Below are 20,304 nucleotides of genomic sequence, written 5' to 3'. Positions count from 1 at the left end.
TTCCAGTAGAGTTTATATATTTAGTTTATTTGTACTGAGAGGAAAAAAAATCCAAGTATTTGATAATATAAGCTGCATTTCCAGTTTCTTCCAAAGACCCTTTCCGTATCCATAAAGTTTTGCAGCAGAGGTAGGTCCATAGTCAGAGAGCTTTGCAGGCATGAATGCGTTGCTGTGCTACTTGGGCATCCATTGTACTCCAGCCGTATTTTCAGAGTTTTGCTGGTATACTTCCATATCAGTTCCAGAAAAGTTGTATCTGCATAACTGCAGTTATGTTTCATAATGTGGCTCTAATGGTCAACAATCATGCCTTTTCATGCTGCATTAGGCTTGCGATAAGTCTAATGGTTGGCGCTTTTTAGCGTAGGTGTAGCAGTGAGAGCATGAAAGCGTGTCATCCCTAAGTAATAGATACAGTCCAAGCATAAGAGCCTCTTTGATGATGCAGTTCATTCTGTTCAGACAGCATAATTTCTTCTAGTAGTTCTACTGGAATAAGCTGCATCAGTGCTTGAAAGGTTTTTTATGGTGACCTACCTGGTCCAGCGTAGACATGGGGATTGTCTACAAAAACAAGCCTGTTTTGCTTTCTTACAGTAGAGGAAAAGCAGCAGGATCAATAAACTATTCTGTCATTCATTGTGACCTGCAGCTGTTCTAGTTTGCAAGTTGGAATAAGCAGTATCAGTAAAGCCCTTGTTGCACCAGCATAAACACCGACCTGCACTGATGCTTTTAAGATCATCACGTAGTTAAAAGAATATGTGTATCTTTATTTTCAAATGTTCATTTGCCCCTGCTTTCATTGTGGAAAAAACAACCATTGTGTCTATATTTGCTTTATTTGAGAATTGCTGAGGTTTTAGACAAAATAAAAATTAACATGATTAACTAGCACAAATAGACTATCAGTTTTTTTTATTGCTTTAATTTACTTTCTTGCACTAGTTTTAAAATGTTCTAGAGCTACTTCTGATGTTACTTTGAGTAAGGGAATGCTTATCAAAAGGAGAGAAAGTGGGCAAATCACTGTCAAAACTTAATACAATAGCCTTTCTTTCATTGAAGGTATGAAGAAAGGGTGGTGAAGTGAAGAGAGAGACGTCCAGGGAGAAAGTTTTAACTTCATTGCAAGAGACTGATCATTTTTGTAAGGGCTGATCTTATGCCTTGTCTCAGGTGGAACTTGCAGTAATTTTACCGTGAGCTTGATCTGAGTGTGGACTTGAAAGATCTGTTGTTGAAGCTTGAATTCACTGAGATGTGTGAACTAAAGAAAATACCTTGGCCCCACTGAAATAGGTGGCAAAATCTCCATTGGCTTTAGCAAGGCAGTGGCTTCAACAAGGACAAAATTGGCAGCATGGAGTATTTTCAGTCTGGTTTTGGGGGCGTTGATATGGACTGCACTGCTGAATTAGTTATGCATCTGTCAATTCATTGCATTCAAATTTCAGTTGAAATTATAGCAACTGAAAGCGGTATAAATCTCTATTCAGCTTTAGTTATTGGCAGTTGTTAGCTGATACTAGGTTGTGTGAACCATGCCTATGGCAAGATAACTACTCTTGGTTGTGGTTTTTTGTTCCTTTTTTTAATCTAGTATGGACTGGAGTGGCTATGAAAGTATTAATTGGACATTGGTTTATAAATTAATTGAGAAATCCGTTTAAAAGGAAGTTACATTCTGGGACTGTGTAAGTTTTTTCAGAATCTTTGAAAATTATATGCACAGTGAGAAGTATGATACACAGGTATTCACTAGTAGAAATGAGGTAGAAACATCTGAAGAACTGACTTGACATTTCTTGAAGTATTTTGTTGCACAAGTACCATATGCTAATAGCCTGTGTTATTGCATACAGTTTCTAGAGCAACTAACTTCCTTTGGGCAGGCGAATATTTCTTTCCTAAGGAACTATTCAGATTACACCTCCTACTTTTCCTCTTTTGGGATGAAACCAGGACCTTTCAAAATGTTTTATGAATATTGAGATTGCTGAAGAATTGTGTATGTGGTGGAGCAGCTTCTAAGACAGAGCCCAAAAGAGGCTGTAGCACAGCAACGAGGTTAGTCACTGCTGGGGAATTGTGCTGAGCCAAGCATTCAACCTGGTGAATCCCATGGGGTAGGGAAGTGTCCTGACCTCCAGTCTGCAAGTTACTCTGAATTTTCTCTGTGTGATTTGAAAAATCCAGATGGAAGGCTTGTCAAGGTTTTGGTGTTGCCAAGAGCAGCTCTGGATGCAGTAGAAAAAAAAAAGTATTGAATAAATTAGAAATTTGATGCTGAACACATGTGTCTGAGGGAAAACAGATTTTAGCCACACTGGGAGGGTCACATATGTGCTTGGTGTGCTTGACTGTAGCTGGATTAACCTTTACTATCGTATATACAGTTAACAATTGAACTGCACATTTTCATTTTTTTCTTAATGCATTAAAATATCGCTGTAGTTTTTGAAAGCTTGATAAGTTACCACATCTGCCAAACTCAAATCAAGAATCTTTTTTTCATAATATACTAAAAGGAAATAAAATTTAAGGGTTGGATAAACAACCTGTTGTAGGTTGTTTGTGCTGTAGTGTGCTTTTTTTATTTGTCCTTCTGTATGTGGAGCTGGTACTTTACAACTGTGTAAAGACCCTGCTTGCCCTCTTAGGTGTTCATCTCCTGCCAGATCTTAGAAACCATGATGATGTGTCATGTCATGCCTAGCAGTTCATCAGAGGTAGCACTTCTGTGTTTCTTCTCTTGTTGCTATTTATCTGACTCTTTAATAGTTCCCCTTTTTTTGGAGTAGTTTTTTGTAGAGAGGTTTTGCTTCATTTTTCTGAATATTTAAAATTACAAATTTCTTCTCATACTCTGTTGCCTACAGATGTCTTTGAAATACTGATGATTAAATTCAGTTCCACAGCTGATTTCAAACACTGTAAGTTCATCTTAAAAGTACTATGCAGGTTTAGAATCTTGGAATGAAAACACATTTTCATATATATAGAAAGGTCACACTTGCATATTGCACTGTGTTACTAGGTTAGAATCCCAAATTTCTTACTTTGTATTTTTGCCTGAGTAAAACTGAGAGTGAGATTTTATTTTGCAATTGATTTTTTCAATATTTACCTCTTTTCCGTTGAATACTGTGTCATTATTCCACTGCACATAATTTTTTACAGTAATGAGAGAGGGGAAGTGGAAATACCTCCTTATACTCATTTTTTTTATTCCATCTGTGTAAAAATCAGTTTCTTGAAAATAAAGGGCAGTTCTTAAGTTGATTATAAAACACATGCTTGGTTAGTTACAAGAATATGAAATTGTCCAGTTTGCAAGATACTATATTGTTCAAAAGTAGCATGGACTTGAAATTTAAGAGTAAAATACATGGTACTACGGGTTTGAGTTTATACTTCTTCCTTACGCTCCTGTGTTGCGGAGAATGCAAATGAGGTCTGGTTGTTCCTGTGTAGCTAAGTTTCCTTCAGTGAATCCAAGGCTGCCACTTAGGAACCTGAGTGGTAACTGACAGTGTAAGGCAGTAGCTACAGCACCTTAGCAACCTGAAGTGCATGCTGTTTAAATTGTATGCATTACCTAATATGTTGTAAAATGGCATCTCCCCTCCCTGCCCCCATCTGATTTGATGGCTAAGGTCCATTATAAAGCACCATGGAGGGAGGTGTCATCAGAGTTCCTGCTGACTGTGTGTGTACAAAGTCTCACTGAACTTGTGAGCATTAGTGTGTATATCTTGTAACTCAAACTGTAGTTGCTTCAGGTGATACGTATGTTACTGTAGGCAAGTTTGATTATCTCACTATAAAGCTGTAACTTCAGCAGTCATTTCCTTGCTTTAAAGCATTGATTTTCAAAGGTCAGTGTTCCTTTTCAGAAGTCGTGAGCCAGTGTGCTGCCAGTCAGGAATTGATCCCATGTGGTTGTATGGAAGTTACAAGTCTGTAAATTTTTACAATAATGTTGCAGATAAATCTATTTACTTGTTGGCTTACCAAGTTTTGATGTTGATCGTATCACACTTTTGAGAATTACTGCTCTAAATGTTGCTTTTCTAAACTAGTCACCATCTTAGGCTTTTTACAAAATGTGAAAATAATATTTTTCTGCTTTGTATCTGAAGTTACATATTAAGGTTGTATGAAATTATAAATTACTTTGAGAAAGGAAAATCATTCTTTTGTGACAAGCTTGAATATAATGTGAGTAAATTTAAAATCCAGTATTTACAGTGGTTTTGAATGCTCCCATTTTTTAAGTTACAAAAAATCATGTGCAGTATATGAAGCATGTATGAATAGTTGGACTGTTTCTGGACAAAGCCAATTTTAATGACTCTGTAAGTTGTAGACCGTGCATGTGTTGCGTGATCCTGTGGATTGTGTAGCATGATGATTTAAAATTCAGGCTGGCAAGGACCACTGGAGGTTGTCTGGCCCTGCCCCCTGCTGTAAGCAGAACTAGCTTCAGAGTTAAGACAGGCTGGTCAGGGCCTTTTGAATTTGGAAAATTTCCAAAGAGGGTGATTCCACCTTCTTGTTTAAGCATTCTTGTTTGTGAACTTCTTTTTTTGTTGGGTTTTTCTGTGTTGGTGTGTTTTGGCTGTTGCCTTGTGTCTTGCTGCGTGCTGATGAGAAGAGGCTGGCTCTGCTTGTCTCAGTACCCCTTTAGGCTAGTGACAGCCTTCAGGTAGCCCATCGGTTAGCCTTCTGTTCAGGCTGAAGAAATGTAGTTCCCTCAGACTTTCTTAGTGTCATGTGCCTGCAGGATTTTATTGGCACTCTGCTGGCTGGACTCTTTCAAGTTTTTCTGCATTTCTTTTAAAGCGGGGGGTGGGTGTGTGGCAAAACTGAGCATAGTATTTCAGATGGGAGCTTCCAAGTGCTGAGTAGAGGGGAATAATTGCTTCCATAGACCTGCTGCCGGCACTGCAGCTAACGTGAGAGCGGTGGCTGTATTAAGGAAATGGCCTCAAATTGCTCCAGGGGAGGTTTAGGTTGGGTATTAGGAAAAATTTATTCACTGAAAGGGTGGTCAGACATTGGAACAGGCTCCCCAGAGAGGTGGTGGAGTCGCTGTCCCTGGAGGTGTTCAAAAAGCGTGTAGACATGGCACTTTGGGACATGGTCTAGTAGGCATGGTGGTGTTGGGTTGACAGTTGGACTTGATGATCCTAGAGGTCTTTTCCAACCTTAAAGATTCTATTATTCTATGTGCGGCTGCAGTCCGACAATTGCTTTAAGCTGGCTGAAGCGCTGCTGCCTTCCCCTGTACTTACCCACCAGCTCCCTCATTCCTATTCCCTCTCTCGCGCTGGCACTAGCACTCTTGTAGCCCTGTGGCAAGCCAGAACCAAATCAAGAAGCTAATCCAAGTTGAAACAGATCAATGTATTGTGTCAGATTAATTTTCTGTTGCAGGCAACTGTTCAAAGCCTTGAGCTGACTTGAGGAAAGTGGATGAGAGGAGTGCAGGACTGCTCTCTTCCTCTTTTGTTGGGCTTTCCTCTGTAGTAGGTGAGTGTGTTGAAAGGGAGGCCGAGGCTTTAAGGCCAAGTAATAACAGTGCCCCATAGAACTGGCCTGCCTATCTGGGATTTCCTTGTGAGTTTTATTACTTTCACTTTATATTCTATTTGGGAGCAGCGTGTGATAAAGGGCACTGTGGTTATTTCCCAAAAGGGATAGGCAGTGCTGCTTCCACAAATACATAGGTCCCATCTAGGTTGAAGTATATAGTGGGTTCACCAGTGCAGTAGCAGGGATATGAAATAAAACAGCAGAGGCTTTGCTAATAGTAAGTTACAGGGAGTATCTGTGCTAGGTTGTGGCTAATTAGTAAGGATTGCCCTTTGTAACTTAGCTGGATGCACCAGCAGGGCTGAGTTTGGCCTACTTTCGCTAAACAGATTTTTTAATGTTTTTTTTTAATTTTTTTTTAAACACACTGTGGAACAGTATTGCTAACTAGATATTTGTTAGGCTATATTGTAACAGCTCTCCAGCAGGTTGTGTGACTCTTCCCAATGTGTATTTTCCCCCAGCTGTCTCTAGCGTGGGCTCTTCTCAGGGCCCTGAGTGCACTGGTGGCCCCAATGGCCCCCAAAGCCTCACCTGCAGCCTCCACCCACACCCCTTGCCCATGGGCTGAAGACCCTGTCAACTGATCCAAATACAGAAGTGAGTCAATCTTTAAGAGTCTAGGCCAGTGGTCTCCAAATGTTTGTAATCACACACCCCTATTGGAAAAAGTTTTTTGAGCATGCACCCCCAATATGTGTATATTTACTTACAAATTATATACATGTACTACTGAAGTTGTAATTTTCTTCCCCCACCACAGTGGATTCTCTTGCACACACCCCACTTTGGAGACTACTCATCTAGGCTGTGTAACTCTAATCCCCTAATTCCACTCATTCTGTCAAGTTTTATTTTCAAACTGTTTTGGCTTAATACAATTTATAGCCAGTTCATACACCAATCATTGATTTGGCCCACTACATGTTAACAAACAGTGAGGAAGACAGAATTTGAGTAATTTGTGTATAGAAAACCTGGAAAGATAGCTGTCAAGAAAAGCAACAAACTTTTCTACTATTTGTGCTGTAGAAAATGTGTTAGGAAAATTTCACAGAATAGGCTTGCTTTTATTAACACACTTTTAAGTGATCATCTGTGTCAAGGTCGTGTGTTGCTGAAGTTGCCCTCTTTTCTAAATAAACTGAAGGAGTAGTTGCTTTTGGGTGTGCAAGGACTCAGTGTGATTGTGCACCTCCTCTGTTGGCTGTCCTGAAGTTAACAGGACACTAATCCTCATTGGAAATCTGCATCAGTTAAAAAGATTTAAACCTGCAGTTACATGGTTATGTAGCTATCGGGTATGTGTGGAGAAATAGGACTGAATTTAGTCTATATAGGTAGGTTTGTGGCTTGGTTGTGATCTTGATTGTGGTTTCACAGACCACATACCCCTGTGTGTGCTGTTTAAATTGAGTGGTGGTCCTGTGATGTTTCACAAAAGCACTGCCATGCAGCATCATGATAGGGTAGTGTTACTAGCCATCATTTGTGGGGATATTGAGATGCTAATGATCTGTCTGTGCTTTATTTGCAGTTTTCAAGGTGTGGGACCATGTAGCCCCTTAGGCTGCAAATGCTGATCAGAACTTCTGAATGTAGCAAGTGCTGTGTAGGATAGGTGTGTTCATGGCTCTGTGATGGTACATTGATCAGCTGTACAAAAACTTGGTAATGGTTTTATACAGATTAGTTCTTCGGTAAACCAGAATTAAAAAAGCGACATTTCTTTTTCATGTGTATATAGAATTCTGCTAGAGATAACAAGAATGTTGTTAGGAAGATGCGCTTCTGGAGGGGATTGGTTGCAGTTCTTGGTGTTCATCAAAAATGCAGCTGTTTTCTTTGGGTTTTATTGTCTGTTGTAAACTGGTAGGAGTTTACAGTATGTTGGGTAGATTTTTCTTGGATCATATTTGTGAAATGAGGAAACCCAACAAAATACTTTTTCTAATAAAGCCAACTGCATGTTCAGCTAAAGGGCTGAATAGTGAAGAATATGTATTACCATTAAGACTTTCTCTCATTGGTGTTTTCATGCAATTTATTTTCCTTCTCATCATTATATGCAGGTTTTCAAGTGTTTAGTGAACTTAACAAATTTGTCTAATTTGTGTTAGTAGTTTTAATATGCACAGGAGTACTGATTGAACAAAGTTCTATGTGGTCACTTTCCATAATGTTGAACCCTTACTGTAGTATAGTCACAGAGTATTTGGTTTGGTAAAGCAAAGACATTTTATTTTATTTAAAAACCAGTGTCAGTATTGCTGGATGGGATTTTCAAAGGTAGGCATGCAGTGTGAGAACAAAGATCCTGTTGATGTTTGAGCGCGCTGATTTTTACTTTCGGTTAGCTGGGAGTGTTTGAAACCTTGCCATTGAGGAGATGGATATGCAGTTTAGTTGCTAGAGGAGGTAACTGCTCTCTGTAAGTAGTACTAATAGTGCAGTTAAAGCAGAATGCTAATCACTTAATGCTAATTGCTTATTAATTTGTTCTTACTAATGTCCATTTGCATTTAAATTTCATGACATCATAAAATGTCATGTTATTTGCTTAGCATTAAATTGCAAAATCAATCCTCATGCTGGTGGTTGTACGCAACAGTGAGCAGATGTGCTACTGAATTGTGGGAGAAATTATTTTTCTTAAGATGCATAATCACCTCAGGAATGCTGATGTTGTGGACATTTGAGGTAGTTCTCTGTAGCCATGATTTGTTTTCCTGTTCTCCCAGAGAGGTGATACTGAGGGATCCTGACAGTGATGCATCCTCTGGTTCTGCTTCACCCTCTCTTGTCAGCTAAAACACAGGAGGGAGATTGAAGAAAAGATATGAATGAGGCTACGCAGTATAGAGGACAGGGTACCCTCTGCTGCTCTAAAGTATAAACCAGTTTCAGAATCAGTGGAGTATAGAATAATGTCAGGAAAGAGGTTACAGAATCACAGGACAGCTGAGGTGGGAAGGGAGGTCTGGAGATCACCTCATCTACCATCCTGCTGACACCAGGCTCAGCCAGAGCAGGCTGCTCAGGGCTCTGGTCCAGCTGGATTCTGGGGATCTCCAAGGATGGAGACTCCATAACCTTGCTGGAAAACCTGTACTGGTATTTGATTACCCTCAGAGGTGGGGGTTTTTTTTAAGTTTTTTGTTATGTTTAAATAGGTTTTGTTGTTTGTTTCGATTTATGCCCCTTGCCTCTTGTTGATTCACTGAGTACCACTGAGAAGAGTTTGGCTCAGTCTTCTTTACACCCTCCCACCAGTTATTTATACACAGCTAAGATTTCCCCATGGCCTTCTGTCCCCCAAGCAGAATGGTCCTGGTGCTCTCAGCCTCTTGTGTAACAGATGCTTTAGTCCCTTCATTGTCTTCATCGTTATGGAGTTCTGTATGAGAGAGAGCCTGAAGAATGATTCACGTGGATCTGGTCAGGGAGAGTAAGTTTCTATTTGAGAAGAAGTGAGAGAGAGAGCAAAATGAATTAAAACCAAAACTGTATTAATAAATTTGAGTGATAAGTATGGTAGCAGACTTTTTAAGGGAAGTTGAGAAAAAACAAGCACAGTGATCAGTTTGATGTGATTAGAAGATACTGTGAAGATGATATTGGATAACTAAATGCAAACCAGGGTACTAAGAGGTTTAGGAAATGCTAGCATCAGTTGATAATTGAACTGTTGAATTAGATGGGATCTTTACAGAGAGAATAAGGGAGGATAAAATGGTCCTGAGAGTTACTAACAGGGAAAAGGGAGAAGGTACAGTCTCAGGTGACGTTCTGAAAGTTACGGTGAACAGGAGAACCAGGATATGTAGTCAGAAGCTTCGAAAGAACAGCAGTCGGAGGAGAGTGATGGAATGTGTTTGGTACAGGCGGCACTTGACCGAGTAGGTGGTGCATGAGAGAGTCGATAGTCATGATATTGTGAAGCTAAAAATGCTCTGTGGAGCACTGAATGAATGGATGCTTACATTCAGTTTGGCTAATACAAATGAGTTCCTCACCTGTTGTTAAAAGGATTGTCAGAACTCTGTGCAGTTAATCACAAGCTTGTTTAAGTACAGGTTGAGTATTGTTGAGGAGAAACTGTAAGTGACAATATTGTCACTAACAATACCTAAGAAAGGTCTGCTAGAAAATTGTGTTCATTTTAATGCTTTGTAATGTCTTGGCTACAGTTTTGGTTCTAGACTGTAGCAGCACCATCATCATACTGACCTAAATTCGTTTATCTTTTTTGACTGATCAGTATTATAGCCACTAATTTGTAACAGTCTTTGTAGGTTCTCTAGTGTTCAGTTATTCCCTCACTGGGATTAGCCGGGAGTAAATTCCTATAGAAGCATTTTAGTTGGAGTCTTGAGATTGCATTCAGTGTTGATTTTTTTACTACTTTTTTTAAGTCATAGAAGTTCTGTTTAACCAGTTTGGTTAATCATTCGACTTTCTTCAATTTAAAATTCTAAAAAACCCCCCTAAATGGTAAAACATTGCATGGGATTTTGTATGTCATTACATGTGACTGAATTTGATTTTGAGATAAATTAACGGACCTCTGTAGAAGGTGCAGGTTTATCTAAGAACTTTGCCAATAGTAGACATCTGTCAACTTCATACATTGTTTAATAAAAAATACCGAGATATTCTAAATTGGTTTTGTTGTTGAAAGAGATCTTTTGTCTGATATATATCAAATAGCCATCTTCTCTCTTTTTGTTCTAGTTGTCATGGATGATGACGACGATGAATCCTGTCTCCTTGATCTTATTGGGTAAGTTTTCCTCAAGCAATTCTTCCAGAAGTTGGGAAAAATAATTTTGTAAAATCATCTCCTAGAAGTTGATTCTATCTTAGTACTGTCTCAAGACTAGGTGACTCGCAAATGAAATGAGTAATTATGCTTCACTTCCTCTGTGTGGAGATGTGTGTAGCACAAAACCTTCAATCCCAGTGTATGGTAGCTGACAGAGCACTTGCTGGTATTCTCCTCAAGAGAGGCTAAGGAAGGAGTGTGCATGGAGGTGGGATTCTCTTCTCAGCTAGTGGTAGTATCAGGTGAGTGTTGAAGCATGTTACTAGGGATGTTGTTACAAAGAACAATGTTTGTTGCAAAGAACTATTTTTTTGGATTAAAAGTTTGGATTTCAGTTTTTTGAGTAGTGGAACGAGATCCTTTGTTAACACTGTGCTTGTATTTTAAAGGGAAAAGTAAAATTATTTTCTTAATTATAAATACTTAATTTCTACTAATAACATACATTTGCATTAAAATGTTAGAAAAATAGAATTGCTACCCAGCACTGTTAAGTATTCAAACGAGAATTTATCAGCATTTTGCTCAAAGATACTTGATTTTAATAAGATTGGGGACTTTTTTTTTGCATTATTTCCATAGCAGATTTATTTGGAGGTTTGTAATTCCATATTAAAATAAAAAATAATTAGGATAGCTGAAGCATGAGCAAGATTTTTGTGGACTGTATATGTGACAAGTTCCCTTCCTTTGGCTAACATTCATGTTAGTTTCCAAGAACAGATAATATGCTGTAATGTATTTTAAAACATAAGAAGAAAATTGAACTTTTCATATATGATACTTTGTTCAAACTCTGCTAGAAATTAGTATGACATCTGTCTCGTAGCAGCTACTAAAAGATCGTCTCTGCTTCATACAGGAGTTTTTTACTGTCTTAAATGTAGTAAATAAATAGGCCTCTTACCATTCTCAATCACTCAAAAGCTTCCAGTGAAACCATTGAGAGCTTTAATTTCAGAAAGAACAAAATATCACCACAGTGGCTGCTGTAATTTGGGGGTTACTCTGTGAATGCAGTAGCAAAAGCATTGCCAGTAATGGCTCACAGTTATATTCTGTGAAGTATGCTGTGCAAGATTACTGATTGTAGCTGTATGAAAACACATCCTATTTGGAACGTAAAGATGATAATTGACTGCATGGGACAATTAAGTGCTCTGTCATGAGCACAAATCATGAGGATCCTGGTACAAGTTCACTGGTGGTCCAGAAAATGAAGTGCTCTCTATCCAGATGAGTGTTTGTGTGAAAAATTACAGTGCTCTTCCTGCTGCTGGCAGCAATTACTGTCTTAAGCATCTAGAAGAATGGAAAACAGCATTTTTTTCCCATCTGATCTTTGATTTCGGTAAGTGCCTTCTAAAATTCCTTCCTTATTAAAGACAGTATTTAAGGTGATGAAGTGTTCTTCATTTTTAATTGCATTTTTCATGATTTAAAGCCAGTGAGTGTAATTAGTATTAAATGGCCTGGCTATTTATCAATAAAACTCATAAGCATGATAGAGCCCTGTATGAGATCATGAGTTCTTTTCTCCTTGATTCTTGAAATTTAGCATAATCTACTATGAAATTGACATTTTTTGTTTGAAAATATATGTAAGCACTTATATGTTGTAAGCATAATTGTACCACAAAGTCCCTGCCAAGTACTGTCTATCATGTCTTTTCTAAACACATGAATACAGTTTGTTTTTAAATGAAAAAAGAGGAATATTTGTGGTTTTAGAAGACTTCTTGTAAACCTGAAAGATCTTTAACTTGTTCCTTCTTTTTTTCTAGGACGATCAAGAGAGGAGGAGAGCTGTTTTGAATTAATAATGTTTTTACATGAGAATCTTCTGCTTCTCAAAAATTTTTTATTATTGTTAATTAATAAAGATCTTTTAAAATCAAAAAACTCCATGTTATTTTACTCTTCATGCTAATGGACACGTTGGGAGACGCTGTATAATTGTTGTATTAAAATAATCCCGTGTAACACAACCTTTAAATGGTCTTTACTTGATCTATATGTGCAGTTACATTAATGTATTTTTTATTTGTTTGAATTTCCAACACTTACTCTGTCAGACCACACTTTGAATCTGAGTTTTATTCAGTGATAGTGCTAAGTTAATGAAATACACTGAAATTGTATTTCATAGTATTTAATTAGTTATTTCTGTGGTTGATTTCACTTTGAAAAGATGCCTCTTTTTTCTCCAAGTGAAGGGACTGTTACTCTGGCAAGCATATGTTTTTGTTAACTTATGTTAAAGGTGGTAGAAAATATGTTAAAGATTCAGGTTTATAAATATCCTATTGACTTAGATGCTAGCTAAACAGATATTACAGTTCATCTCTATAGAAGAAATGGCACCTATTGTAGTTCTCATGTTATTTGGTGGTAGTATTTTCCTTGCGTTTTGTACTGTGTGCTGTCATAGAATACTGTGGCTTTTAAGAGAATATGAATAATACCCTCATAAAGGGAAGTAAAGTAGAATGCAACTAAAATTTTGTGACGAGCATAGTTTATTGCTTTGAAATGCCTTGGTACAATGGCAGCAAATCTGATCAACACCTGAAAATTGTGCTGATACAGAAACACAGATCCTCAGATGGTATAAACTTTCAGCTTTGCATTGGAGTCAGTGAAAGAAATGTGTTTTTACTATAAACCTGATTGATATGAATGCAGTATCTGGCTTAGTTAAATTAGCCTCAAAAGCAGAAAGAGCTTCTTAAAAATGGTAACTTTTTTTTTTCCTCCCCCTTAAGGGACCCACAGGCGCTGAATTATTTTCTTCATGGACCTAGTAGTAAATCTGTAAGTAGCATTCCTGTCTATTAGACATACATAAGCTTCACAGAGTGTACTATTTCTAAACATGATTTTTGTCTTTTACCAGAGCAATGAAGACTTGACTAATGCAGAATATTCTGTAGCCAACTCGAATTCAATTTTCGCCAACTCCAATGTAAGTGGTCAGGAGATAAATTACATTCGTATTGAGATTGCATGCTTCTGTTGTGGCTTTACTTGGCTTTTCTAAAACCAAATGAAGTAGATGTGGGTTTTGACTTTTTTCATAGGAAAATTCTGAATGCTAACACAGAACCACTTCATGTTGTTAATATTCTAAGTATTTCATTGGGTTTTCAGCGGGGAATTAATCGAAAAAGACTGCATTGTTGGGCCATGTCTCATAAATATGTAAACCAGCTTGCTGAGCAGTGAAAATATGCCCCAGTGTAACACTCTCCAGTAAACTGGACTTGTAATTTTAGTGACTGTAGATATAGTTGTGCTCAAATGTAGACCTTAAAAGTTAGTCATTCATACATTTCCTGTGTATGTTAGGATGGTTTTGTTTCTTATTTCCAAGTAGAATCTGAGCTAGCAATTTTTTTTAAATTAATGAATGGGGTTTTTTTGTTCTTTAGACTGAATAGCTAGCTTGGGATGTTTTCTTCCTGTAACTTCAGTGTTAGGGAAGTCACTTTAAATTCATTAGGTGTTGCAAGTAGTCTTCAGTATTCTTTATTTGCCAGGAGTGTATTGCAGCCCTGGACCAAGTTTTACCCAGTGAGGTTGTGGAATCTCTATCCTTGGAGATAAAGCCAAGACTGATCTGCTCTAGTCCTGGCAATAGTCCTGCTTTCAGCAGAAGGTTGGCTAGATGACTTCCAGAGATCCTTTCTGACTCATGTTTCTTTGATTCCATTGTTGTGTTTTTAAAAAACCCCTGAATTCTTCATTCCACAGTTAAGTTATTTGAATACATAGAGTAGCTTCCTTGGTAATTGCTCTTTCTATTGTTCTGTTGTCTTGACTCTCTCTGTTTGTCCCATGTTCCTAACAGATATGTGGATATGCTTGTAGGTGTGTAGGCACCTTAAATAATTGGCATAAATAAATCCTGAAAACTGTTTCTCTGTCTAGAGAACTAATGACTTTTCTGTAGCCACAGTAGTGTGATGTGAAGTGTTTGCCCTGTCCTTCCCTTTTCAGTATCATTATTAAATATTGTAGAAGAAACATATGTTGAGTGACAGTTCTTCTTCCAGATAAGCTAGTTGAGATAATGGTGTGGGAGTGGGGTACCAACAGTAATAGGGTGTGGTCATTTTTCAGCTAGTCAGGATCAGTGGTTTCAACTTGGTGCTAGGCTAGACATTATTGAACAGCAGCTTCCTGTATGCAGCATGACAGAGGTGGGTTTTGAGGACTGATCCTGAGAAAAATGATGAAGTTATGGGGGGAAAAAGGGGTGACACATGACATGCATTTGTCATAGTGTAGACTTCCTAGTTGTTCTCTGTAGAGGTTCTTATGATAAACATGAGTCGGTGAGCAGGAGTCGGGTGTATTTCTGGTGTATTTTCGGAATGTGAGTTTTTGGAGTAATTTTGAGAGGGAGTAGCAGTTGGGAGAAACAAAAATATTTGCTGAAAGCCAAAAGAGCTTTCTGGTATAGGAGATTGGGGGGTAGTTGATCAGAGGAGCCGGGATTTCTAGCGTGTGTTCCTAGGGTACCTTAGTGTATTTTCATTCTCCAGCACTTGTTCCTCATCCTTTGTATCTTCATGATGAATACCAATGCTATCTTCTCTGCCCTCTCTCCCTTGCTTGAGAGCCCTGTGCTGACCTAAGTGAAGAATGACTTAATTGCGAAGAATTATTCTTACAGTGCATTGTGAAAGAACAAGGGGTATCTAAAATATAAATATAAATAGATGGTTTCACAGTCCCTGCTTATAAGATACCTGAAAAATTAAAGGTTTCTGAGTTTTTTGTCATTAAAGTTTTTGCAGATGCTGAAAGTTCTGTCTTTGTATGTATTCAGAATTGTTACCATGAAGTAGGATTGACTGTCTTGATGCCCATCTCATGCCTTTCAGTGGTGGAGTTTACAAATTCAGTGTCAAGGGTTCAGTGCCTCAGCTGGTAAGCATGCTCAGTTAACACCTGACACAAAACTAAGTTCCTGCTGAGTGAAGGATGAGACAGCAGTGTCCACTCTTTCCCCCCACCCACAATTGAATGATTGCATACCACCTCTACTGATTCCAGGGTGGTTTCCATGAGTGGTCGTCAGTCTCTGTTACACCCCTCATGAGAGGGCTTCTTAGCCATTGGCCTGTTAGCTGGGTTGTACTCAGTGACTGCTTCCACCTTCCTATTATAGTATAGCAGAACAGCTTAAGAAAGCAGAATATTCATGGAGCCAGTGAGAATAAGACTGTTGTTGGTAAGCAGATTCATGAAGTTTGAGGCACTAATTTCTTGTTGAAATTAGTATGGTGTTCTGTGTGGCTGTTCTGAATCTGGGCAGCAGTGATTCAGATGTTAAATTGAAAGGTGCCTGGCTCCAGTTTATGCATGTAAAATTGTTTTTAAACAGTCCTAGGAGCAGGGAATGAAACTTGGGATTCTTCATTGCAGTGGGAGAGTTTCAAGCTATTAATCTTGATGGCATGTAATATTATTTGTTACTACTATTGCTATTACTAGTAATAGTTGTATTGTTAGTGCTAACTGGAATAGCATTAGCTGGAGCCCTCTTAAGTTACACAGTTGGGAAAGTTTTCAGATTGGTCATTGTCACTGGAGACAAGTTACAGATGCAATAGGGAATTCTCCACAACAACCTGACAGTTATGAGTCCTCATATTGTCCCAGTTAGTGACTACTTTTTGCTCTACCTGATTGTAGCTAGGTACAGTTGAGAACCTGATTTGTAATTTTAGGTGTTCATGAGGTGCAGACATCGAGACATTTAAGCACTAGCTTAATTCCTTCTGTTAACATAAATGTAAAAAAGTTTATTGTAATTTTATAATAGTATTTTGAAAATATTTGATTGAATTTTAAGAACAATCTCTTCATATTTTAAAACATGACCGAAGTTTCACAAAATACACCGGCTGATTCAGAAACAGATTGGGGTAAAATTCTGAATAAATATGCTTGGGGAACTGAAGTTAGGGTGGGGATGTTATTGCATGTGATAATTATAGCTTGCAGCATCTTCACACCGTTTATATGAGGTTGAAAACAAGCGTCTGTGACCTTGAAGGAGTGAAGGCTCAGAGCATGAATGTGACTGATAATTTCACACCCACGTTTTGCATTTATCCTGACCGAAAAAGAAACTGGATGTTGATTTTGAATAGTTGAGATATGATTTTGTAATTTAGAAAGGTGTACTCTGTCTAACTTAAAACTATTGCAAGTATTATTATGTATTTAAATTCATCATTCCACCTGTAGAAACCTGATACTTGTAGTGTTGTCCTTACTGGGGGTGGGAGTGAGTGAGTGACTGCATGGTGCTCAGTTACCGGCTGGGGTTAAACCATGACAGTCCTTTTTGGCACCCAACGTGGGGCACAAAGGGTTGAGATAACGACAGATCTGACCAGAGCATGTTAAAACAAATTTGTTATAAGCGTTCATTATATTAGTTTAATCGTCAGTGGTCCACTGGTCACAATAATTTTATTTGTTCACAAAGTTGTTTTCAGAGTTGTGTCATGTAATACTTGCTGTATGTACTGGTTATCAGTCTTTATGTGTGGTTTGTCACCTCTGGCTGTTGGATTAAGGTTATCGCTCTGCTCTTTGGTGTGCTTATGGTATGATCAAATCATTGATAGTCAGACCAATTTGGTGTTTGTGTTCAGCAGTGGCTGAATCTGTATTCAGCAGTGATGGAGTGACAGCAGTGGCTTCAGCTCTGTACTCAGGAGCCATCTGTCAGAAACTGTTAATAATTATACTTTTTACTTTTTCTCCTTGGAGAGCAAATATGTGGGGGAGACACCTTCCTTCACCTTCCCCTTCTTCTCCTGGCTAATTACAATAGCTCTTGAGAGTGTTGAATGTCCTTGGCATGTTCAAACCAGCATGTTTCTGTTGCTTGGTCTCCTGAATGTGATTCAGGTCTTGTTTAGGGTTAAACAACTATTTAAGAATACCATCTGCAGATCAACCCTGCACAGGCACTGCGGCTACTCCAGCTTTGGCGATCAGCACTGCAGCTGAACCAGAGAACCAACCCATACCGGTATCAGTCATCCCTATACATAAGAAGAAATGGACATGAAAGTCAACTTGTTTAGTAAAGGATCACAAAACAGGGTCATCACAAGAACAAGAGGAGGAAGAGGCAACCAGAGGTAACCATCCGATTCCTGTCCCTGAGTGAGCGGCAAGATACACAAAAAGATTTCAGTTGTCGATTTAGGTGAGCAGCTTGTCGCCTGGCTGCTTTGATGCTGGGATAGCAGGGTCAGTAGCCTGGAATTAGAGGGTAGGGAAGCCAAGCAGCTGGCATCCCTCTCCAGGGAAGGGGGCATTGACAAGGCGATTGGAAGAGGGACACAAGCCCTCAGCCTCTGGAGACAGCTCTTGTCAGGTGTGAGGGAAAGGTATCCCTTCAAAAAAATGTTATATGTCACCTAGGCAAGTGAACCACCATGGAGGGGAGGTATCCAGCACCTGGAGGAAGTAGCCATGCGGGAGATGGTTTATGACCTGGACAACGCGCAGGTACTCACAGATCCAGACGAAGTTCAATGTACCCAACTCTGGCAATATGAAGAAAATCTCTCTTCCTCCCTATGGGCCTGTGTCTCAGCCGTGGAAAGACTGTCCAAAAAATCTGAAAACCTGTTTGGAAAACTGTCCTGGGCGGTCTGGCAGCTCGAAGAGAATATGTCCTATTCCACACTTGCATGGACCAGTATCTGAGCTGTTAAGAGTAAGTGTTCCTCTGTTCAAGAGATGATACAGAGGATACACACCGTGAGGCACCCTGTGGTTGTACCTGCATGACCATGGAGAGGACATGAGGAAGTGGGATGGAGAACCTACTTCGACCCTAGAGGGTACATGAATTGCAAGGAAAAACAATCTCAGAGGGGGATTCTTCCAGGAAAATTGCTGCTCCAGTCTCCAATGGGCAGTTCCCCAGATAGTGTAGGACGGTTGCTACTTCTGATCTTATGTAAGGAGCTTCTGATGCGTATTTACAAGAAGTGAGTAACAAGGATGAGATTCAAACCCACATGAACCCATTCATTGGTAATGAATACAATGAGCAGGATTAGAGGGGCCCTGCATCCACAGACAGGTGGAAGAAAGGGAGAACTGGGTTTACTGGACTGTATAGATTTGATGGCCTGGTATGTCAGATCCACAAGAGTATAAGGCTCTAGAGGATGCTGGTGCAGTGTACCCTAATGCCACCAAGCCATGAAGGGGCAGAACCCATCCATATTTGTGGAGTGACAGGGGTCCCACCAGTTAATTATTCTGGAGGTTGAAGTGAGTCCAACTGGGAACGAGTGGCAAAAGCACCCCACTGTGACTGGCCCAGAGGCTCCATGCATCCTTGGCATAGACTGCCTCCTGAGAGGAGAGGATATTTCAAGGACCCAAAAAGGTGACTGGTGGGCTTTTGGCATAGCTACCTTGGAGTCAGAGGAAATTAAACAGCTGTCTATCTTGCCTGGTCTCTCAGAGGATCTGTCTGTTGTGGGGTTGCTGAGGGTCGAAGAACAACAGGTGCCGATTGCTACCACAACGGTGTACCTGCAGCAATACCACACCAGCCAAGACTCCTTGATTCCCATCTATAAGCTGATTCATCAACGGGAGAGCCAAGGAGTGATCAGCAGAACTCGCTCACCCTTTAACAGTCCCATATGGCCAGTGCGGAAGTCCAAAGGAGAGCGGAGACTGACAGTAGACTATCATGGCCTGAATGAAGTCACACTGTCCATGACTCCTGCTGTGCCGGACATGCTAGAGCTTCAATATGAGCTGGAGCCAAAGGCCCCCAAGTGGTATGCCACAATTGATATCGCTAATGTGTTTTTTTCAATTTCTTTGGCAGCAGAGCGCAAGCCACAGTTTGCTTTCATTTGGAGGGGCATCCAGTACACTTGGAACCGACTGCCCCAGGGGTGGAAACACAGTCCCACCATTTGCCATGGGCTGATCCACACTGCACTGGAACAGGGTGAGTGGGTCGCACTGACCACACAGTGGGCTCAAATAGAAAACCTCAGTCTTCCAGGAATTCTGGAAGTGATCACAGGCTGACCAGAAGGCAAAGATTTCAAAATATCGCCGGAGGAGGAGGTGACGTGTGCTGGAGAAGCCCCACTGTATAATTAACTGCCAGAAAATGAGAAGCAATATGCCCTGTTCACTGATGGGTCCTGTCACACTGTGGGAAAGCATCAGAAGTGGAAAGCTCCTGTATGGAGTCCTATAGGACAAGTTGCAGAAGCTACTGAAGGAGAAGGTGAATCGAATCAGTTTGCAGAGGTGAAAGCCATCCAGTTGGCTTTAGACATTGCTGAATGAGAAAAGTGGCTAGTGCTGTATCTTTATACTGAGTGATGGATGGTGACAAATGCCCTGTGGGGATGGTTACAGCAATGGAAGCAGAGCAGCTGGCAGCACAGAGGCAAACCCATCTGGGCTGCTGCATGGTGACAAGATATTGCTGCCTGGCTAGAGAAGCTGGTTGTAGAAGTACATCACATAGATGTCCGTGTACCTGAGTCAGGCCACTAAGGAACATCAAAACAACCAGCAGATGGGTCAGGCTGCTAAGATTGAAGTGGCTCAGGTGGATCTGGACAGGCAACATAAGGGTGACTGATTTATAGCTCGATGGGCCCATGACACCTCAGGCCACCAAGGAAGAGATGCAACATAGAGATGGGTTTGTGATCAAGGGATGGACTTGACCAAGGATGCTATTGCACAGATTATTCATGAACACGAAACATGCGCTGCGATTAAACAAGCCAAGTGGTTAAAGCCTCTCTGGTATGGAGGATGATGGCTGAAATATAAATATGGAGAGG

The 20,304-nt window shown here is 39.8% G+C and overlaps 1 protein-coding gene across 9 annotated transcripts in view; it reads left to right on the top strand.

The window, feature by feature from the left end:
- Window positions 1–20,304, top strand: part of BICRAL (BICRA like chromatin remodeling complex associated protein) — a 51,137-nt gene that overhangs the window by 14,644 nt on the left and 16,189 nt on the right. For 5 of the 9 annotated variants that reach the window (XM_054819858.1, XM_054819862.1, XM_054819860.1 and 2 more), the window contains 3 exons: window positions 10,339–10,387; window positions 13,195–13,243; window positions 13,326–13,394. In XM_054819858.1, coding sequence (XP_054675833.1) covers window positions 10,339–10,387; window positions 13,195–13,243; window positions 13,326–13,394 — 167 coding nt within the window. Of the gene's footprint in view, window positions 1–2,885; window positions 2,940–4,799; window positions 6,205–6,232; window positions 8,739–8,805; window positions 9,504–10,338; window positions 10,388–13,194; window positions 13,244–13,325; window positions 13,395–20,304 lie in introns of those variants that run through there. The other 4 variants (XM_054819859.1, XM_054819864.1, XM_054819866.1 and 1 more) reach the window with 4 other exon arrangements.

The sequence above is a fragment of the Grus americana genome, chromosome 3 (genome assembly GCF_028858705.1).
Source record: "Grus americana isolate bGruAme1 chromosome 3, bGruAme1.mat, whole genome shotgun sequence".
Taxonomy (NCBI): Eukaryota; Metazoa; Chordata; class Aves; order Gruiformes; family Gruidae; genus Grus; species Grus americana.
The sequence above is the reverse complement of the archived record's forward strand: the minus strand, read 5'-3'. Positions and strand labels throughout refer to the sequence as shown.